This window comes from Mirounga angustirostris, unplaced genomic scaffold (assembly GCF_029215605.1).
Source record: "Mirounga angustirostris isolate CCGP_5_RB_7025 unplaced genomic scaffold, mMirAng1.0.hap1 SCAF_6, whole genome shotgun sequence".
NCBI lineage: Eukaryota > Metazoa > Chordata > Mammalia > Carnivora > Phocidae > Mirounga > Mirounga angustirostris.
Window position 1 is genome coordinate 61,386,569 of NW_026991714.1, and position 17,845 is coordinate 61,404,413.

A 17,845-nucleotide genomic window follows, 5' to 3' on the forward strand; every position below is an offset into this window, starting at 1 on the left:
AGAAGACATACAAATGGCCAACAGGTATACACTGAAAAGGTTCTTAACATCACTAATTATCAGGGAAATGCAAATCAAAACCACAGAGAGGTATCACCAAACGCATGTTAGAATGGCCTTTATCAAAAAGACAAGAAATAACAAGTGTTGGCACAGATGTGACGATAAAGGAACCCTTTTGCACTTTGTAAACTGGTGCAGCCCCTATGGAAAACATCATGGAGGTCCCTAAAAGAAATAAAAATAGAACTACTGTATGATCCAGCCAATCCCACTTCTGGGTATATATTCAAAGAAACAAAACGAGTATCTCAAAGAGATAGGATGCCCATGTTCATTGCAGAATTACTCACAATGGTGAAGTATGGAAACAATCTATCAGTCTGTCAGTAGCAGAATAAAGATGTGATAGGTACACACACACCCCCACACCCACAGAGGAAAATCTTGGCATTTGCAACAACATGGATGAAACTAGAGGGCGCTATTCTAAGTGAAATAAGCCAAAGAGAAACTCCTGCGTTATCTCGCTTACATGTGGGATCTAAAAAAAGTTTAAAAGTCAGTCACAGAAACAGAGGGTAGCCTCATAGCTACCAAGGGTGGGGAAGGGGGCAGGTGGGGAAGATGGGGAGATGCTGGTCAAAAGGTAAAGGCCTTTAGTTATAAAAGGAACAAACCTGGGGATCTAATGCACAGCATGGGGACTCTAGTTACTATTACGCTGTATACTTGAAATTTACCAGGAGAGTAGGTCTTAAGTGTTCTCATCGCAAAAAGGAAATATAAAGGTATGAGGTGATGGATGTGTTAATTAACCTGACTGTGACAATTATTTCACGGAAGTATGGATATCAAATCATCACATTGTACACTTTATATACAATTACATTTGTCAATTACAGCTCAATAAAGCTGGAGGGAAAAAAAGAAATAGTTTCGCTGACAAACGGAAATCATGACCTACTTCTCTACAGGCCAAGCTCCGCATCATGAAGAATTTATGAACACGCTGACGGGTGGTAAGAAACAGGTACTAGTGGTGCAGTTTTTAAAATGTGGAGACTTCATTCCTGTAAGTTCGGGTAACTTCCCCATAGCTAGCATTCACAGCACTAAAAAAGTGATTAAAATCACCCAGATGGAGCTCTATCAATGATTAGACTATTCTGTGGTAATATTTTTTTTCTAGTATGTTGAGCAGATAATTCAAAAATGAAATCAGGCATTGAGGGAATAGAAGGTTTACTATCAAAGTTATTTGCTATCCTTCTGCTTTGAAACCATCTCTAAATTTTATGTACCTGTAAATCTGAAAGGAAGTATTTTCTCTTGTTTAGAACCGTATTTTCTTTTTTTTTCTTTTCTTTTTTTTTTTTAAAGATTTTATTTATTTATTTGACAGAGAAAGACACAGCGAGAGAGGGAACACAAATGGGGAGTGGGAGAGGAAGAAGCAGACTCCCTGCCGAGCAGGGACTCGATCCTGGGACTCCAGGATCATGACCTGAGCCGAAGGCAGTCGCTTAACCAACTGAGCCACCCAGGCGCCCGAACCGTATTTTCTTCTACGAGAAATATTTTGGAGTTTTATGAGACTAGTTACAATAGTAAAACTTGCCAGACCCCAAATCTGAACACTTCTGAAAAGCATAAATATGTTTAATATGTGTAACTGCTTATTTTCATTTCTTGTTCTAAAAGAGGTTAAAACACACAGAAAATATAACTGATGTTCTATTAAAAAAGAGAGTTGTTACAAGCGAAAGGGCTTTAGTTTTATTTCAAATATTAAAATTTTGACTTAAAGGAATAAGACTTAGTCACAAGAAAATGCCAGTTAAATATTTACTCTTTGTTCAGTGCTTTGTGGATGAGAAGCCAAGATGAGCTGAGGATGCTCAGCCAGTGCTCATTAGGATCCTGTTGCTCTTGTCTGTTCACCAACATGGGTAAGGCTCTGTCTAATTAGTTCACTTGGTTGACATAACGGTGGTAACGAGGGACCACTGGGGTTAGCTTTACTCAAACCACAGACTCTGTTTGAGCCAGTCACCCAGCAAATGTATGACAAATTCACAAAAGGAGCGTATGAGGGGAGGGAGAGGGCTGGGGGCCAACACAGAGGTCGAGAGTCCACTCAAAGGACACACTTTGTTTTGCCTTCACAGACAACGAGTAATAGAAATGAAACAATGTGGATAAAAAGATTGAGAAACCTAGAATTTTAATTTTTAAATCTCATCTAAGATTTGAAGATCTGCCTATCCATCCATTCATCCATCTATGTTTTCATCTATTTATCTATATATCTAAAGAAACCAAAGAGGAAATAAATTCTTGACACATTAATTCTACGGCTAAGATTTGGAAAATCTGTCTGTCTACCTATCTATTATCCATCTGTCCATCCACCCATCTATCTAAAGAAGCCAGAGGGGAAAGAAATTCTTGACACCTTAAGGCTCTAGCTAAACAAAATACAACTCCATTAAATAGTTCTGTTATCAGCTCCTTAAAGACGTCATAAGCATCTAGAGGCAGGATGGTCTAAGCTCGAGGTTTGATCTCCCGTAGGTCTGTGTGCGCAAGAAAGAAGGGATCAAGAGAAAGACGGGTTTGATTCTAATAGACTGACAGCCTGAAACACCAGCTGAGCCAGGACTGGGCTAACAGGGCTGAGCCTACAATGAGCTGCACCATCAGAAGACAGGGGCCCAGTGCGCAGGTCCAGTAGGAGGTCCCCCAAGCTCTAGGATGAATTTCTTTCTGTTACATAGCTGGACTGATCACCAGCAATGAGGAAATCCAAGCAGCATCCAGTAACAGAGTTTAACCTACTAGTTATGAGTGTTTCAGATTCCTCTCCTTTTCAAAACCAAGCTTTTAGGATGACCTCTTCTCTTTTCATTTGGGTTGCGATTTCATCATGCTGTATACTTTGGAATATGGTTTCTGATTTCTTCTTTGTCTACCCCAGGAGACTGTCTCTTATCCAGTGCATTTTTGGGCTTCTGATTTCATTACGTTGTTTTCCCATAGAACTTTCATATAACAATCTGGTTTGCATAACCTCTTTCCCATTTCAAGTAATACGGCAGGGTTTTTCTTCTGTTCGTTCATTCGTTCGGACAGGAACATTTCCTATCAGCGAATGCACTTGCCATCAAGAGTTCTGGTAAACACATCCCAGTATTTCCAAAACACCAGCAGAGCCTGAATTCTCCAAATTTCTGCTCAGAGGTTGGCCTACTGCCCCAGAAAGAAGCCTTGTGACAAGAGGCATGGTCTAGAATCCACCTCCCCCAGTGCAGTATTAGGAATGATAGGTTTTCATTTAAGTTAATTTAAGTATAAAGCTAAGGGTTGCTAAGTGGGATTTTTTAATTTATTGCTGAATTTTAAAGTAACCCTTATTACCCTATGTCACTGGTTCTAAAACCTGCCATTTTCACATTTTAATGACTCTGACGTTGGGATGCATCTTACGATCGCTTAGAGGGGGTGGCGGTTGTAACTGAGTTGTCACTTCAAATCTTGGCTGTTATTCCTGGTGGCCTGACAGTGCTCCTGCAGTTTCTCAATATTCGGTCAACAAACCATTTAAGGACTGTTTAAGGAAGGTCTGTGTGGCCTGGATTGTATTTGAGGAAGGATTGTATCTTCCTTTGACATTTTGTGGTAAGGTTCAGAAACAAGCAGAACGGAAGTCTGCTCAGAGAAAAGAGACAATAGTCGAGCGTCTGTTTCTAAAGTTAGAGCACCACCCACATCTTGATAGTGCAGAGACTATGCAGGGTAGAAAACACAGGGCTGCATGACTCAGACACAAAAAGTGATTCAGAAAAATTGGACTCTGTGTAGATGTTTCAAGAATTCCTTGATCATTTTATTTCACTCATGGCAATCTACTCCAGCAAACTGTAAACTCTCTGAAGTCAGTGGAAGGGTCAGGCCTTTGTCAGTTTTCTAGCTTTCTTTTTTTTTTTTTTTTAAGATTTTATTTATTTATTTGACAGAGAGAGACACAGCGAGAGAGGGAACATGAGCAGGGGGAGTGGGAGAGGGAGAAGCAGGCTTCCCGCTGAGCAGGGAGCCGGATGCAGGGCTCGATCCCAGGACCCTGGGATCATGACCTGAGCCGAAGGCAGACGCTTAACGACTGAGCCACCCAGGTGCCCCGTCAGTTTTCTAGCTTTAAAGCCCAGCTTCCTGGCACCTGTCAGATGTTCAAGGAGTGGTTGTTGAATGAATAATAAATGCACAATGGAGGAAAAGAAGATGGTAAGACCAACTGTGGAAAAGAAAGGAAGTCTGAAGGCAACGTTATGAGTAAGGCTTAAAATGGACCTTGAGGGATGAACAGGAGCTCACAAATCGACAAGGAGAGAGAGGGTATATCAAGTATGTGTTAGCTAACAGAGCCCTGGAAAAGCAGGCTGTATTTGAGAAATCACAACTATCATTCAGATATTTGGAAAGCCAACAACAGAAATTGGTATGAATGAGACTGAAAAGGACATTCGGATCCTGAATGTTTTCAAGTACTTTGCTTTTTAAATTAGTGTGGACTTTATTTTTAGATCACTGACTTTAATCCTTTCTGACTTTTATCTCATGAGAGTCATTCTATTAAAAAGTTATCATCCAAGAGTGAACAAGTAAAAGCTTGGTTTTTCCCAAAAGGAAATTTATATTTTCTAGCTTAACATTATTTTAGTCTAAATTTTTGGTATGCTCCTGGAGCAAATGTTTTTGTCATATTATAGAAAGTATACCCTGAATTGCTATGGTTTTGAAAGACAAAAAAAATTCTTAATTATAAATTTCACTGCAATAATAACAGAGTCTGAGGATTAAAAACACAGTAGGTAAGGATACAGATAGGCAGAGGATAGAGGATTTTTAGGGCCATGAAAATACTCTGTATGATGTTATATTGGTAGATATAGGTCACTACCTATGTGTCCAAACCCGGAGAATGTATAAACTGTGGTAAACTCTGGACTTTGGGTGATGATGAAGTGCCGAGGCAGGCTCATCCTTGGTAACACATGTCCCCCACTGGTGAGTGATGTTGATGACGGGGGACGCTGTGCATGTGTTGGGGTGAGGGGTACCTGGGAAATCTCCATACCTTCCTCTCAATGTTGTTGTAAACTTAAAACTGTTCCAAAAAACACAGCCTTAGAAAAACACATAGTATGACTGAGAAATAATATTTCACCTATGATTAAAAGACACAGCCAGAAATAAACACTGTGTTAGCAGTACAAAACAGCATTACTGTGCTATTACCAGCCTGCGGTCCGGCACCGAGGCACCTGCTGGGAGACAAAAGCAGGGGATGGTGCAGTCACCCCTAGCCACGGTAGGCCCCACGTGCAGGCGGGTGAGGGTGAAGAAGCAGGACTTGGTGACAGTCCCACATGAGGCAGCCAGAAGCCATTTCCCATACGCTGCCCATTCAGCTTTGAACACATGCCTTTCTGACTAATCCTCCAGCCAAGACAACTGGGAGCTGATAAAATCCAAAAACAAAACCCGTGAAGGCAACCGAAACGCCTCCAGATTTAGAAAGCAAGTTTATTTCTATGAAAAACAATTTCTGGGGTACTTTCCACACATCATACAGAGTGTCTTCTCTGATGTGGACGCGCACAGGAGTGGCTGGGCATGTGGGAACCCAGCTCAAGGGGTTGTGGCTGGAAGGGAGGGAAGGAAGAGCATCAGCTAAGCCAACGTGCCACATTTCAGATGCTTACAGGGACGAGTGGAGAAGGTCAGTCAGTGGCATAAATGTTTGAACTGACAGGGAGTCTTGTCTAAAATGAAATCCCTCCCTGGCTCATGGACTTCTTGAGCATAAGCACCGCATTTCTGGGCCACAGTGTGAGGCATTTGTGGGGGGTGACCTTCCTCACATCGGAATCCTGTGAGTGGAGGAGGGGCCCCGGGTGGGCAGCAGGGGCAACAGTGAGCAACCGGAATCTCCCTGCCTCCAGGAAGGTCTCTGAGGCCTGGCGGGCCTGCCTGGCCCTCCTTGGGCCCACACCTGCACTAAATCCTCACCACTTCCTGGGGAAGCCTCACTCACCCCTTCTCACCATGTACTGACCAGCTTCTATTGCCAGTGACTTCTCCCAGCTGAAGTGGCTCATGGCTAGTCTCATAACTCTAAAGAAATGTATTCCAACCCAGATTTAAAATGATTTCACAAAAATTAATTAATTCATTAAATGAAATGGTTCCATTACAAATATTTCTAAAAGGCACTGTTATTATTTAATATGTCTCTGCCAGAGGATGAGAGAAATACAGTCGCAGTAATGAATGTATGTGGTGCCATATTTATGCCAGTAACAGAAGCCAGACAGACCTCCCAGAGGCACACAGGGGATAGCTATGAGAAATCCGGGTCCTGTTCATTACTCTCCGATTGTAAAGGGAAATTATCTGTTCTGTTTTGATAAGAACTCCTATCACACATTACCAGAGCCTAAGTTGTAATAATACATAATATTTACTGTGAAATTGATACACTTCCTTCTTTGTGAGAAGCAATGGTTATAATGAAACTTTAATTCATAGTTCACTCTAGAACCATAGGCAAGGACTTTACCCATAAATTCATTTGTAGTAAATGAATGTCTCGAATACCCAATATTCACCAGCACCTGAAACACCCCTTAGTCCTGCACAGTTGTTTCTAATTGTTATAACTGAAGTATAGTTGTCATACAATATTTTATTAGTTTCAGGTGAAAGAAGAGGTTGGGTGTGTGTGTATGTGGTGTGCGTATGTGCATATGTGGTGTGTATGTATACGTAGTATGTGTTTGTATATGTGGTGTGTGTGTGTGTGTGTGCGCGTGTGTGTTAGTATGGAAGTAGACACCATGGGAAATTTATCAGCAAATACAGGCACCCAGAGTTAGCCAAAAGTAATCCATTCCTAAAAATCCGGCTAACAGATTTTCAGATAGTGGGAACCCAATCTCACATTTTCTAAATAGGAAAAGTAAGAATACACTTCTAATTTGCGTTAACTACGTATTTTCTAGCGTTTCAAAAATATTATCCTGTGCTCAGGTAGTAGAGTGAAGCTTTACAGGCCTAACAGTAGCTCCTAAGTTACCTTGATTTTCCCATGCAGGGAAAAACTAATACACCTGTGCCCGACCACACTTATGTCTTCTGTATATTTATGTCTTTCCATAGGCTTTATTGCTCCCAACTTTTCTTCTGCAGAAGGAAAGACTACTTGGGCTCACCCTTTGCTTCATAGCCTGGCACATTTTTCAGAAGGTGTTTTCACTTAATAATCTGGGGAAGATAAGAAGCAGCACTGTCCAGCATGTTTAAACAGCACACACGGGAGACGCAATGCCGCTTCCTGGGGCCAGAGCCTCGTCTTCTCCCGGGGACAGGGGGCAGCTCGAGCATTTTCACTGGCTCATGCCTGCCATTTCCGTTCAGAGGCTTACAGCTCCAATAGGAAAGGCAGGGCCAACATTTGATAAATCCATGAAAAGTATTTGGAAGGGACAGTTGCGTTAGTGAAGACCCAGCAAACCAGCAAAGTGAAGAAAGTTATTTCCTAAGGATTCCCGGTCTCCATGGAATTTTGAGACAAACTGCAGAGTGGCCTATGAATGATGTTCTCTGTGGAATTAGCCCGGTTTTGCAGACACCTACATCTGACTGTATTATTTTTAAAAAGATGGAGCATGAGGAGGATTTCCATTTGAAGGGCAAGAGAAAAACAGAAATCCAATGTTTGTTTGAATGAGAAATGGCTCTTTAATCATATCATTGCAGTGTTCAGAGAGGGAGAGGGAAAGATTCTTCTTTCTAGTTAATTATCATTTAATGGCCAGTAGATTATTTTGCATAAACTAATATGCAACACTATTTAAAATCTCCCAGTAGTATTAATTAGTTCTCTCGTTTAAAGACTTTAATCACGCTATTTTTCAAAGAAGAAATAAGAAGTGAACTTCGTGCAATGTGCTGACCATCAAGAAATCACACATTATTTTAAGCAGAATGAGAGATGTCCTCACAGACCCCCCAGGGCTAGAGTAGCGCAGCGACCTTGGCCTTACCCTTTGATCTCAAGGCTTCTAATACCTTTGAGTCTGCGGTCACATCACTCACTAGCTTGATTTCGATATTTTGCGAAGTCAGTTGGAGCAACTTTTCGAAAAGACGTTGACCCTAGAAAAAAATATTCAGAGACGAGGAAAGTCAGAAAACCTACAGTATGCTCTTTTAAAAAAAGTATAAATAAACTTATTAAAAATTAAAACTATTCATTCAAATTTTAAAAGGCAACCACTTCAGCAGTTGATATTCATGGAAACTTCTTTCAAGAGAGTTCTAGAACCGGAGTAGTAACACGAACGCAGATTACATTATGTTTTCTCGAGTGCTGTGTGATTCAACAATGATTGTAATCCCAAGTTCAATGCTACAGTGCAAATCTACCCTTCTCTTACTTTTCCATGAATTCTGCCGTTATCTACACGTGAAGAGGAAGCAGGGAATAATATACAGTTGTATTTGGGCCCAGAGAGACCTGGATTCCACCTGGTTTTCCAATTTACAAGTTGTGCCTCTTCTCACTAATCTCCAGCTTCTTCCTCAGTAGAACATAGATAAAATTAGCATTTACTTTAAAAGGTTTTTTTTTTGTGTGAGAATTAAAGGAATTAGTAGTAGGTAAGTATCCTTTCAGTGGAAGCTCTGATGGGGAAAGTCATGGCTACTCATCAGGGATTTACCTGAATTCACCTTCTGGTTTAAAACCCGTTTTACAGAAATCAACTAACACTCTGCCTAGCAACCTGTCATTCCTAGCACAACCCAAAAATGACTGGAATAAAAATACAAAATAAAACATAAAGGTTTTGCTTACATAAGATTTTCACAAGCATTAAATTTTTATAGAAAATTTTAATCTCCGGGAGACTCTGTGTAGAGGTAGGTCCTTAGCAATTACACCATCTCAGGCTAGTGGACCCCAACCCTATCCTGTTTATTTTCCCTTGTGTGTGTTCACAGACTCCCTCTCCTTATCATAAAAGGAATTGGTCTTCATTTATTGATTTTTCAGATCTTTGTTATTCAGCCACAAACTCAAATGCCTTCCGGCGTCAGACAGGCAATAAGGCTTTGGTCTTAATGGCCCCCAGGTGGCAAAGTCTTATCCTGCTTTGATAAGAATGGACCATTAATAATGATTCGGTACAAAGGATGGCGGAGGGCATGGAGGATGTGGATGTAGCGCATGATTCCTGCACTTCAGCCTCAGAAAACAGAGGAGCCAAAGATTAAAGCCTAAGACTTTGGAAGGTAAGGAGAGTGAGCCAGCATGGCAGTTCCTAGGGCCACATAGCAGGGGGGAGCGCCTGGCATAATCCAGCCCTGCACAGACAAAGCTCTGTCATCCCTGGGTACCGGAGGGGAGGGTGGGAGTTGCACCCCAAGGCAGGCACCAAAGCTTCCTTTTCCTCTAACTAAGTATGGAAATCAAGGATGCCCAAAGTGGAGCTCAGGAGGTACTCTGCACCCAGAGCCTGGAGGCAGGCTCCCAGCAGAGCAGGTGCTCTGGGGAGGTGTGGAATGAGTGCAGCAGGCTGGTGTCCACTGCTCATTTAAAAGAGATGGGGGAGGGGTAGGCGAGAAAGAGAGAAACACTCAGAGAGGCAGAGGACAGAAGAAAGAAAACAGCAGCTGCCTTGCAGATTGCAGGGTCTACGTGGATTTCAAGTTTCCTGCAGGAGAGGGGAGGGCCCTGGCAGCCAGGGGCCCCAACACAGGCCGAGAGGGACCTCCAGGTGGCGGGGCGGTGTTGTTTTCCTGCGGGGTTATCGCCAACACGACCTTCCTTGTCAGCTCTCGTACCCCACCGACTTGCGTACTATAATCTTGTCACACACCCTTGGAGGCTTGGTGATGTCTGCATGGCCCAGATTTCTGGAGCCCAGCCTCGTGGTCATTCCACAGTCATGCAAACTGTTCACTGTTTGTATTCTTCCCCTTCACACAGAGAAATAGCTTATGTGCTTTGTGTTTCATGAGACCCCACCAGTAATGGGCCGGTATTTTTACACAAATGCATTTTTTTTCTCTCTCTCTGTTAATATATATCGCACCAATGAAACATAAGAGATCTTCTAACCTATCTGTATTTCTGGCTCTGTGCCTTAAATCGATTCCCACTATGTTATTTTTATAAGATTTAAAATGAAGACCAGAACTCTCAAACATGGATGAAAATAGAAACTCCCAAATTCACAGATACTGGCAGACTGTCATTAAATAAAGCTTATTTTTCCTATTAGTATGTGCTGATGACTTACACCAAGGATTTTTAAAATTGTTAATTATAGTGCTTACTGTAATGAACTTGGGTCTTGGGGGGAACTTCTCCCCTGTTTTCAGTATCTTACCTTCCTGTCTACACATTTTTGCTAAGACATTCGGAATGTAGTAACCAAGGTTTGAAACACCTACTCTATGCCGAGATCTGCAGTAAGGGCTAACTGCTTTCCGAGTTAAATACTCTCACTGTGTTTTCATAAAGGAATAAAAAGCCCCTTGGCTTTTAAACATCAGAAACTCTTGAACAACATGGGTTTGAACTGCATGGGTCTACTTATCTGCAGATTTTTTTCAATAAATTCGGTATAGTGCTGTAAATGTGTTTTCTCATCCTTATGATTTTCTTAACATTTTTTTCTTAGCTTACTTTAATGTACATATAACATACAAAATATGTGTAGTTGGCTACTTCTGTTATCAGTCAGGCCTCTGGTCAACAGGAGGCTCTTAGTATTAAGTTTTGGGGGAGTCGAAAGTTATATGCAGATTTTTGACTATGCAGCGGGTTGGCGCCCCATTAACCCCCGTGTTGCTCAAGGGTCAACTAATTTAAAAACTTGCCCTTCCTGGTGAGAAACATTAGGTAACATTTCAAACTTAAATAAATCATCTTGAAGACAGTCAGTGGCTGAGGCATGTTGAGCAATTTAAGCCAATTAAGCCCAGGCAGCCTGCCTAGGGGTTGGAGTATGAAGTATTGAGGGGAACTAGTTAACTACCTAATACTTCCCCTCCTTCACCTAAAAGGAAGAAGCCACTAATAATCTGAAAAAGTCAAATATCGATGTATTTAAGGGGCCCAACAAGAGAGAAGATGCTTGAATGCACTGGGCACTTGATGATACAGGCTACTCGAGAAGACAGAGCTAGAGCTAAAACACAATGTAAGTACTCAAGGACAGACAAGTATGGCTGGGACTGATGCTCTATGATTTTATAATTAAATTAGAAGAATAATTAAAGAATAGCATGGCCACTGTTGAGACCCAAATTAGTGGTCTGAAAATCTAACAGGAGAAATATTTCAAAGCACACACATGCACGCACACGCACACGAAAACATAAGGCTGATAAGGGAAGAAAGGGTGATAGATAAATTGAGAATATATAACATGTGGCTAATAGATGTGTTGGAAGAAAACAAGAGGCAGAAAAAATAAGCTTTCAAGTAACAGAAGAGAAATCGTCCCACTTGAGGAAAGGCCCAAATCTACATGTTGAAAAGATAATTGAAGATGAAGGCAAATGTAATGTGGAAAGACATATTTAGGCACATTCTATGAAATCAATCCAACACCAAGGAGAAAGAGAAATTCTTACAAACTTCTGGCCAAAAACAAAACAAAAAGAGTTATCTCTCGAGCAAAATGGATCAGATGGGCATGGAGCCAGTGATCTGCAACACTAAGCCAGGACATGGTGGCCTCAGACTCTGGAAGAACAAACTCGAGCAAGGGAATGCTTTACCCAAAGATTTTACCTGCCAGGGTCAAAAAAGAGAAATATTTGCAGATGTATACACATTTAGAGACTATATTACCTACATGACCCATATGAGGAACATATTCGAGGAAAGACTCTAATCAAATAACACTACCCACCACTGAGGACAATGAAGGGGAGAAGAACAAGGGATGAGCAACAGGATATGGATATGTGTTTGATGTACCTGATAAAGAAGGATTCTTGAAATAGAACAGACACAAGGGAAGTTCTACTGCTCTACTGAGAATCTATTACGTGATTCTCAATGGGAGGCACTATTACCCAAAAGGGGCTGAGTTGGTTTGTGTATGTGTATATAAGTTACTCTTTTTATAAATAAAACACATATATACATACAAGAAATATGCAATGTATCTATGGTATTAAAATCTCATGGGGTGGCAGGTTTAGGAAAAAAATGTCTAAAAAGTCTCCCTTAGTAAGGTGATAATGAAGAGAAGGTTGAGAAACACTGACCTACAGCCAACAGGATAAAGAATCTCAGTAAAAATGAGAACGAGTTGGGAGGGCTTAAAAGTACTAGATGGGAAAGATAGGACCTTATTCTGTTATGGCACAATTTATGAAGCAGTGACAGTTGCCAACTGGTATGTGCCAAACAACACAGCAGCTAAATATATAAAGCAAAAACTAACAGTAATGAAATAAAACACTACCACAATATAATGCTTCAAAATAGGCCTCTCAGAAATGGGTAGATCTAATAAGGAATAAATGAGAATATATGAAAATTAAATAATAATATCAATAAACCTGATTATGTGTATACATTTATACATATTTCTCATTCTATATATCAAATCCCTCAAAACAACTGTTTGTCCTTAGAACATTATAAAAATCTGTCCTGTAATGGCCATTAAGAAAACCCAAGAAAATCAGTTGAAGGGAGATATTCTACCAGCTTCATTCTTTGCTCATAATCTAAGAAAATGAGAAACAGACCATTAACGTGTGACACATAAAACAAATCATATCTAGGGCGCCTGGGTGGCTCAGTTGGTTAAGCGACCGCCTTCGGCTCAGGTCATGATCCCGGAGTCCTGGGATCGAGTCCCACATTGGGCTCCCGGCTCAGCGGGGAGCCTGCTTCTCCCTCTGACCCTATCCCCTCTCATGTGGTTTCTCTCTCTCTCTCTCTCTCTCTCAAATAAATAAATAAATAAATAAATAAATCTTAAAAAAAAACAAAAACAAAAAAAACCCAAATCATATCTAATTGAAAATTTAAAAACTCACTCTTAGATCATCTGTACATCACAGGAGAAAAGAAAAGTGAATTTCTGCATTCTCTAGAAAGCTATAAATAGTGGAGCACTTCATAGCAAAACCATGAAACGAAGCAATATCTGGTGTCAGAGAAATTTGTAAGTGGAAATGTCTTCAGTATTATAAAAAGCATAACATAAAATCACAGTAATCATATCCACAGGGTAGAGGCTCAGGAATGGATCAATAGATAAGGGAACTTAACAGAGAATCCAGAAATGGTGCACACACAATTATATCAATAACAAAGGTGCTATTTTAATCCAGTCTGAAAAAGATAAAGTGGTTTAATCTGGCACAAGTGAAAGGACCCCTATATTACACCATATAGAAAAATATGTTTTAAGCAGATTAAAAACATACCAATACTAGGGCACCTGGGTGGCTCAGTCAGTTAAGCGTCCAACTCTTGGTTTCAGCTCAGGTCATGATCTCGGGTCATGAGATCAAGCCCCACCTCAGGCTTCATGCTCAGTGGGGAGTCTATTTGGGATTCTCTCTCTCCCTCTCCCTCTGTCCCTCCCCCACCACCCTGCTCACTCAAACTCTCTCTCTAAAATGAATAAATAAATCTTTAAAAAAACAAAAAGAGGAGCACCTGGGTGGCTCAGTTGGTTAAGCATCTGCCTTCAGCTCAGGTCATGATCCCAGGGTCTTGAGACTTGGGATCAAGCCCCACATCAGGCTCCCTGCTCAGCAGGGAGTCTGCTTCTTCTTCTCCCTCTGCCCCTCCCCCTCCACTCATACTCTGTCTCGCTCTGCTCTGTCTCTCAAATAAATAAATAAAATCTTTAAAAAAACCCAACAAACAAAAGCAAAAACAAAAAAAACATACCAATACTTTCAAGAAAACCTGTGCAAAAACAAGTATGTACAGTCATAGAGTAGGGAGAACTTTAATCCAGCTATAGGAGGCTAAATAATGGCCCCAAAATGTCAGGTCCTAATCTGGAGCCCGAAAATTTTACCTTATTTGGAAATAGGATCTTCACAGGTATGATTAAATTAAAGATCTGGAGATGAGATTATCCTGGATTATTTGAGAGGGCCCTAGATGCAACCAATGTACTTGTAGGAGAGGCACAGGGGATTGGACGCACCCAGGGGAGGCGGCCACGTGAAGACAGAGCAGAGCTACTTGAGGATGGCAGCCTTGAAGACTGGAGTGACACAGCAGCCAGTGACCCAAGGGGACATGGGCAGCCGCCGCACCCTGGAAAGGGTGAGAAGTGTATGCCCCCAGTAGTGGTGGCTGCTGGAGGCTCCGCGGGGAGCACTGCTCTGTGACACCCAGGTCTCAGCCCAGGGAAACGGATTCCAGACTTCTAACCTCCGGACCTGGGAGAGAATACATTTCTGCTGCTCTAAGCCACCTGTCTGTGGTACTTTGTGGCAGCGGCCACGAGACTAATACACAAGCTAGCTATGTAGAAGCAATAAAAGATACAGTTACAAAAGATAAAAAAAAAAAATCCTATTGCAAAAGAGGCCACAAACTAGATGAAAAACAGTAAAATTCTGGAATAAATATTTGCCGTGCAGATGAGAAGGGGTTAGTAGATGTACTCTACCAAAATATATTAAAAGTTAATAAGACCAAAAGCCCAATCAAGTCTGGGCAAAGTAGGGCTGGCAGACATGAAGAGATGCTTCATGTGTCAAGGGAAGCGCCACACAAAGCAACGCAGAGAGCTCTCTTTGTACTCAGGGGACTGGAAACTATTTATAAGTGGCAACCTTTACTCCTGTCAGTGATCATACCGCTGCCTTCCACTCAGGAATCGCACACCTAGAACGCATCCCAAAGTAACATAAGCACCAAAATGTGTGTGTGTGTGTGTGTGTGTGTGTGTGTGACTTTGTGTCTTAGGGATGCTATTATCCAGCCTGTGCATATACATATACACATACATGTACACACATGTCTGTATGCGCACAGAAAAAGTTTAAATCGAACTTTCAAAGGACTGATTAAAGATATTAAGCAATTGATGATGCAGTCACGAGAAAACAAGGCTAGGATTTATTTTAAGCCATGATGTCCTTTTAAAGCAATATACTTGCCTTAATTTTATCTTTAATTTGTGATTTAGGAGACAAAACCATATATGCCTGGATCCCCTCTGGACTCAATTTCCTAGTTTACTTACTTAACCAATTAGTTCAATTATCTACAAGATTGATCTCTTACTTACTTATTTACTGAATTTGAATTTTTTTTCCATTTAGAAAACAGTAAGTTTTTAAATTTTTTAAATTTTATTTACTTACTACACTTACTGAAATACATAAAGTTTGCCAGGGATATAAACAAAGACATATTACTTACTTGTATATTTCTCAGCATCAACTATTATTCTCAAATAAAAGGACACCCAGAACAGAGAGAAGGGCATTTTAAGCAATTTCATTCAACACATTTACTGGGTGCTTGCTAAGTGCCAGGGACCTTTGTAAGTGCTGGAGATAAGTAAGTAGTTAAATACAGCCCAGTGTGTCAGATGCCAGGGTGGAGGAGGTACAGGCCTGGGGACAATATAGCAGAGGCACTAATCACCCAGCCTAAGGCACACAGGGAAAGTCCCCCAAAGGAAGGGAGGAAAGAAAAAATGTTCCAGGCCTGAGAGCTAAGTAAGAGGTTCTTGTAAGCCTGGATGGAATTTGGACCCTGTCTGGAAAGCTCTGTGGATCTCTGAAGGATTTTACATAAGGAAGATCATAATTGAATTTCTGTTTTTCTGTTCTAAAAGAAACTTCTGGGGCACCTGGGTGGCTCAGTCGGTTAAGCATCTGACTCTTGGTTTTGGCTCACGTCATGGTTTCAGGGTTGTGAGATTGAGCCCCACGTCAGGCTCCACACTGGGCGTGGAGCCTGCTTGAAGATGCTCTTCCTCTGCCCCTCCCCCAACTCAGGTGTGCTCTAAAATAAATAAATCATTAAAAAATTAAAAAAAAATTCTGACTACAAATTGGAGAAGGACTGGTACAGGTCAGGGCTGGAGGCTGATGAACAATCAGGTTGGCGTGTGGTCTGGTGGGACAGAGTAGTGTCAGTGGCGATCAGAAAAATGGAAAGATCTCAGGCATTTATGAGATAAGACAGTGATGAGCTCCATGGTGAGGCTTGGGCTCGAGGGAGACAGTAGAGCCGGTAAAGGTGGCCAGAGGCCCCAGCAGCTCTCTGGACATGTCTGTGGAACATGGAATTCCTCATCCAAAGAGAGAGGAGATGGTGGCCTACACATGCGTTCACAAGCATCCTGAGGGCAGGGATCAGTCACAGCTTTGGGAAGTCAGGCAGTGCCACACGTCCAGGAACTTAGCAGAGAACACCTGCCTTGTGGGCAATGAGCAACAAGGATCACCTGCCTGACACCAGCCAGGAGGATCTGCTATGCAGGCCTGCAGGCCGCCAGTCCATTCATTAATCCAGGTTCCATCCCATTAAGGGGCTTAATTATTCTGAACAGTTACTCATCAAGGCCTTGCCTAATGACGGTTACCACAATTATGCACCCCGTGGGGAGGAACACAGCCACCCCTGTCCAGGGCAGATAGATGAAGACAGATGAATGAGCTCATCCTGCCAATAAGAGGCCAGGAAATAGCAAGGAATTAATATCAGCAGCAGCATGTTTATAACAGAGACCTGGGCAGCTGGATTCCTACAGTAGCTGGAAAGTAGCTTTGGGGTGGCTCCAGCGTCCCCTCCAGCTGCAAAGGGCAGGTGGACAACGTCACCTTGGTGGCGTGGTCAGCCATGTCTGGAAGCATGTGGATGGCACAGCTCATCAGCATCCTCTGCTGCAGAAAAGGCAGATGTGATGGGCAAGGGAGGGCCACGAGACATATGCCAGACACTCCAGCTCTTTCACAATCACTTGTTCTGAGTGGGCGGCGGGCCCCACACTGCATGAAGGCAGAATTCCTTCAGGTCCTCACTCCTCATGACCCCAGCTCCCCCTGCACGTAACCACAAGGGTGCCCTACATGCTCCCTGAAAATCCCACAGTCTTAAGAAAGCAGCTTAACCTCCTTAGCCTTTTGCCCCCTCTTCTGAGAACTGATCCCAAGTTAATGAGCAAAAAGAAAATGTTTTGCACAAAAATACTTCCTGTAGCAGAATTTATTCAGAAAAAGAAAAATCAAAAATAGATAACATGTCCAATAGTAAAGAGTTGCATAAATTTAATCTACTACACTGGATATTTTACGGCCAATTTAAAATAATGTTTAAAATGTTAAAATAATGTAAAGGTGCTTATGGTATAATATTAAGTTCAAAATTAAGATATAAATTTCTTTGTTTAATAAGAGCATATGTATGTAATTATGCATAAAATACCAAACTTAAAAAAAAGTTTTGTTGATGGTCACATGGATGATTGTGTTTTTCTTTTTTTTTTTTTAAAGATTTTATTTATTTATTTGAGAGAGAGAGAATGAGAGACAGAGAGCATGAGAGGGAGGAGGGTCAGAGGGAGAAGCAGACTCCCTGCCGAGCAGGGAGCCCGATGGGGGACTTGATCCTGGGACTCCAGGATCATGACCTGAGCCGAAGGCAGTCGCTTAACCAACTGAGCCACCCAGGTGCCCTGATTGTGTTTTTCCAATCATTTCTCTGTAGATTCCAAATTTTCTATAGTGAGAAGCTATTACTATTATAATGAGAAAAAAATCC

The 17,845-nt window shown here is 41.7% G+C and overlaps 1 protein-coding gene across 1 annotated transcript in view; it reads right to left on the reverse strand.

Moving 5' to 3' along the window:
• PLD5 (phospholipase D family member 5) overlaps nucleotides 1-17,845 on the reverse strand; it is a 405,754-nt gene that overhangs the window by 169,957 nt on the left and 217,952 nt on the right. Inside the window, exon 4 of the mRNA XM_045879152.2 lies at nucleotides 8,109-8,220. Coding sequence (XP_045735108.1) covers nucleotides 8,109-8,220 — 112 coding nt within the window. The remainder of the gene's footprint in view (nucleotides 1-8,108; nucleotides 8,221-17,845) is intronic.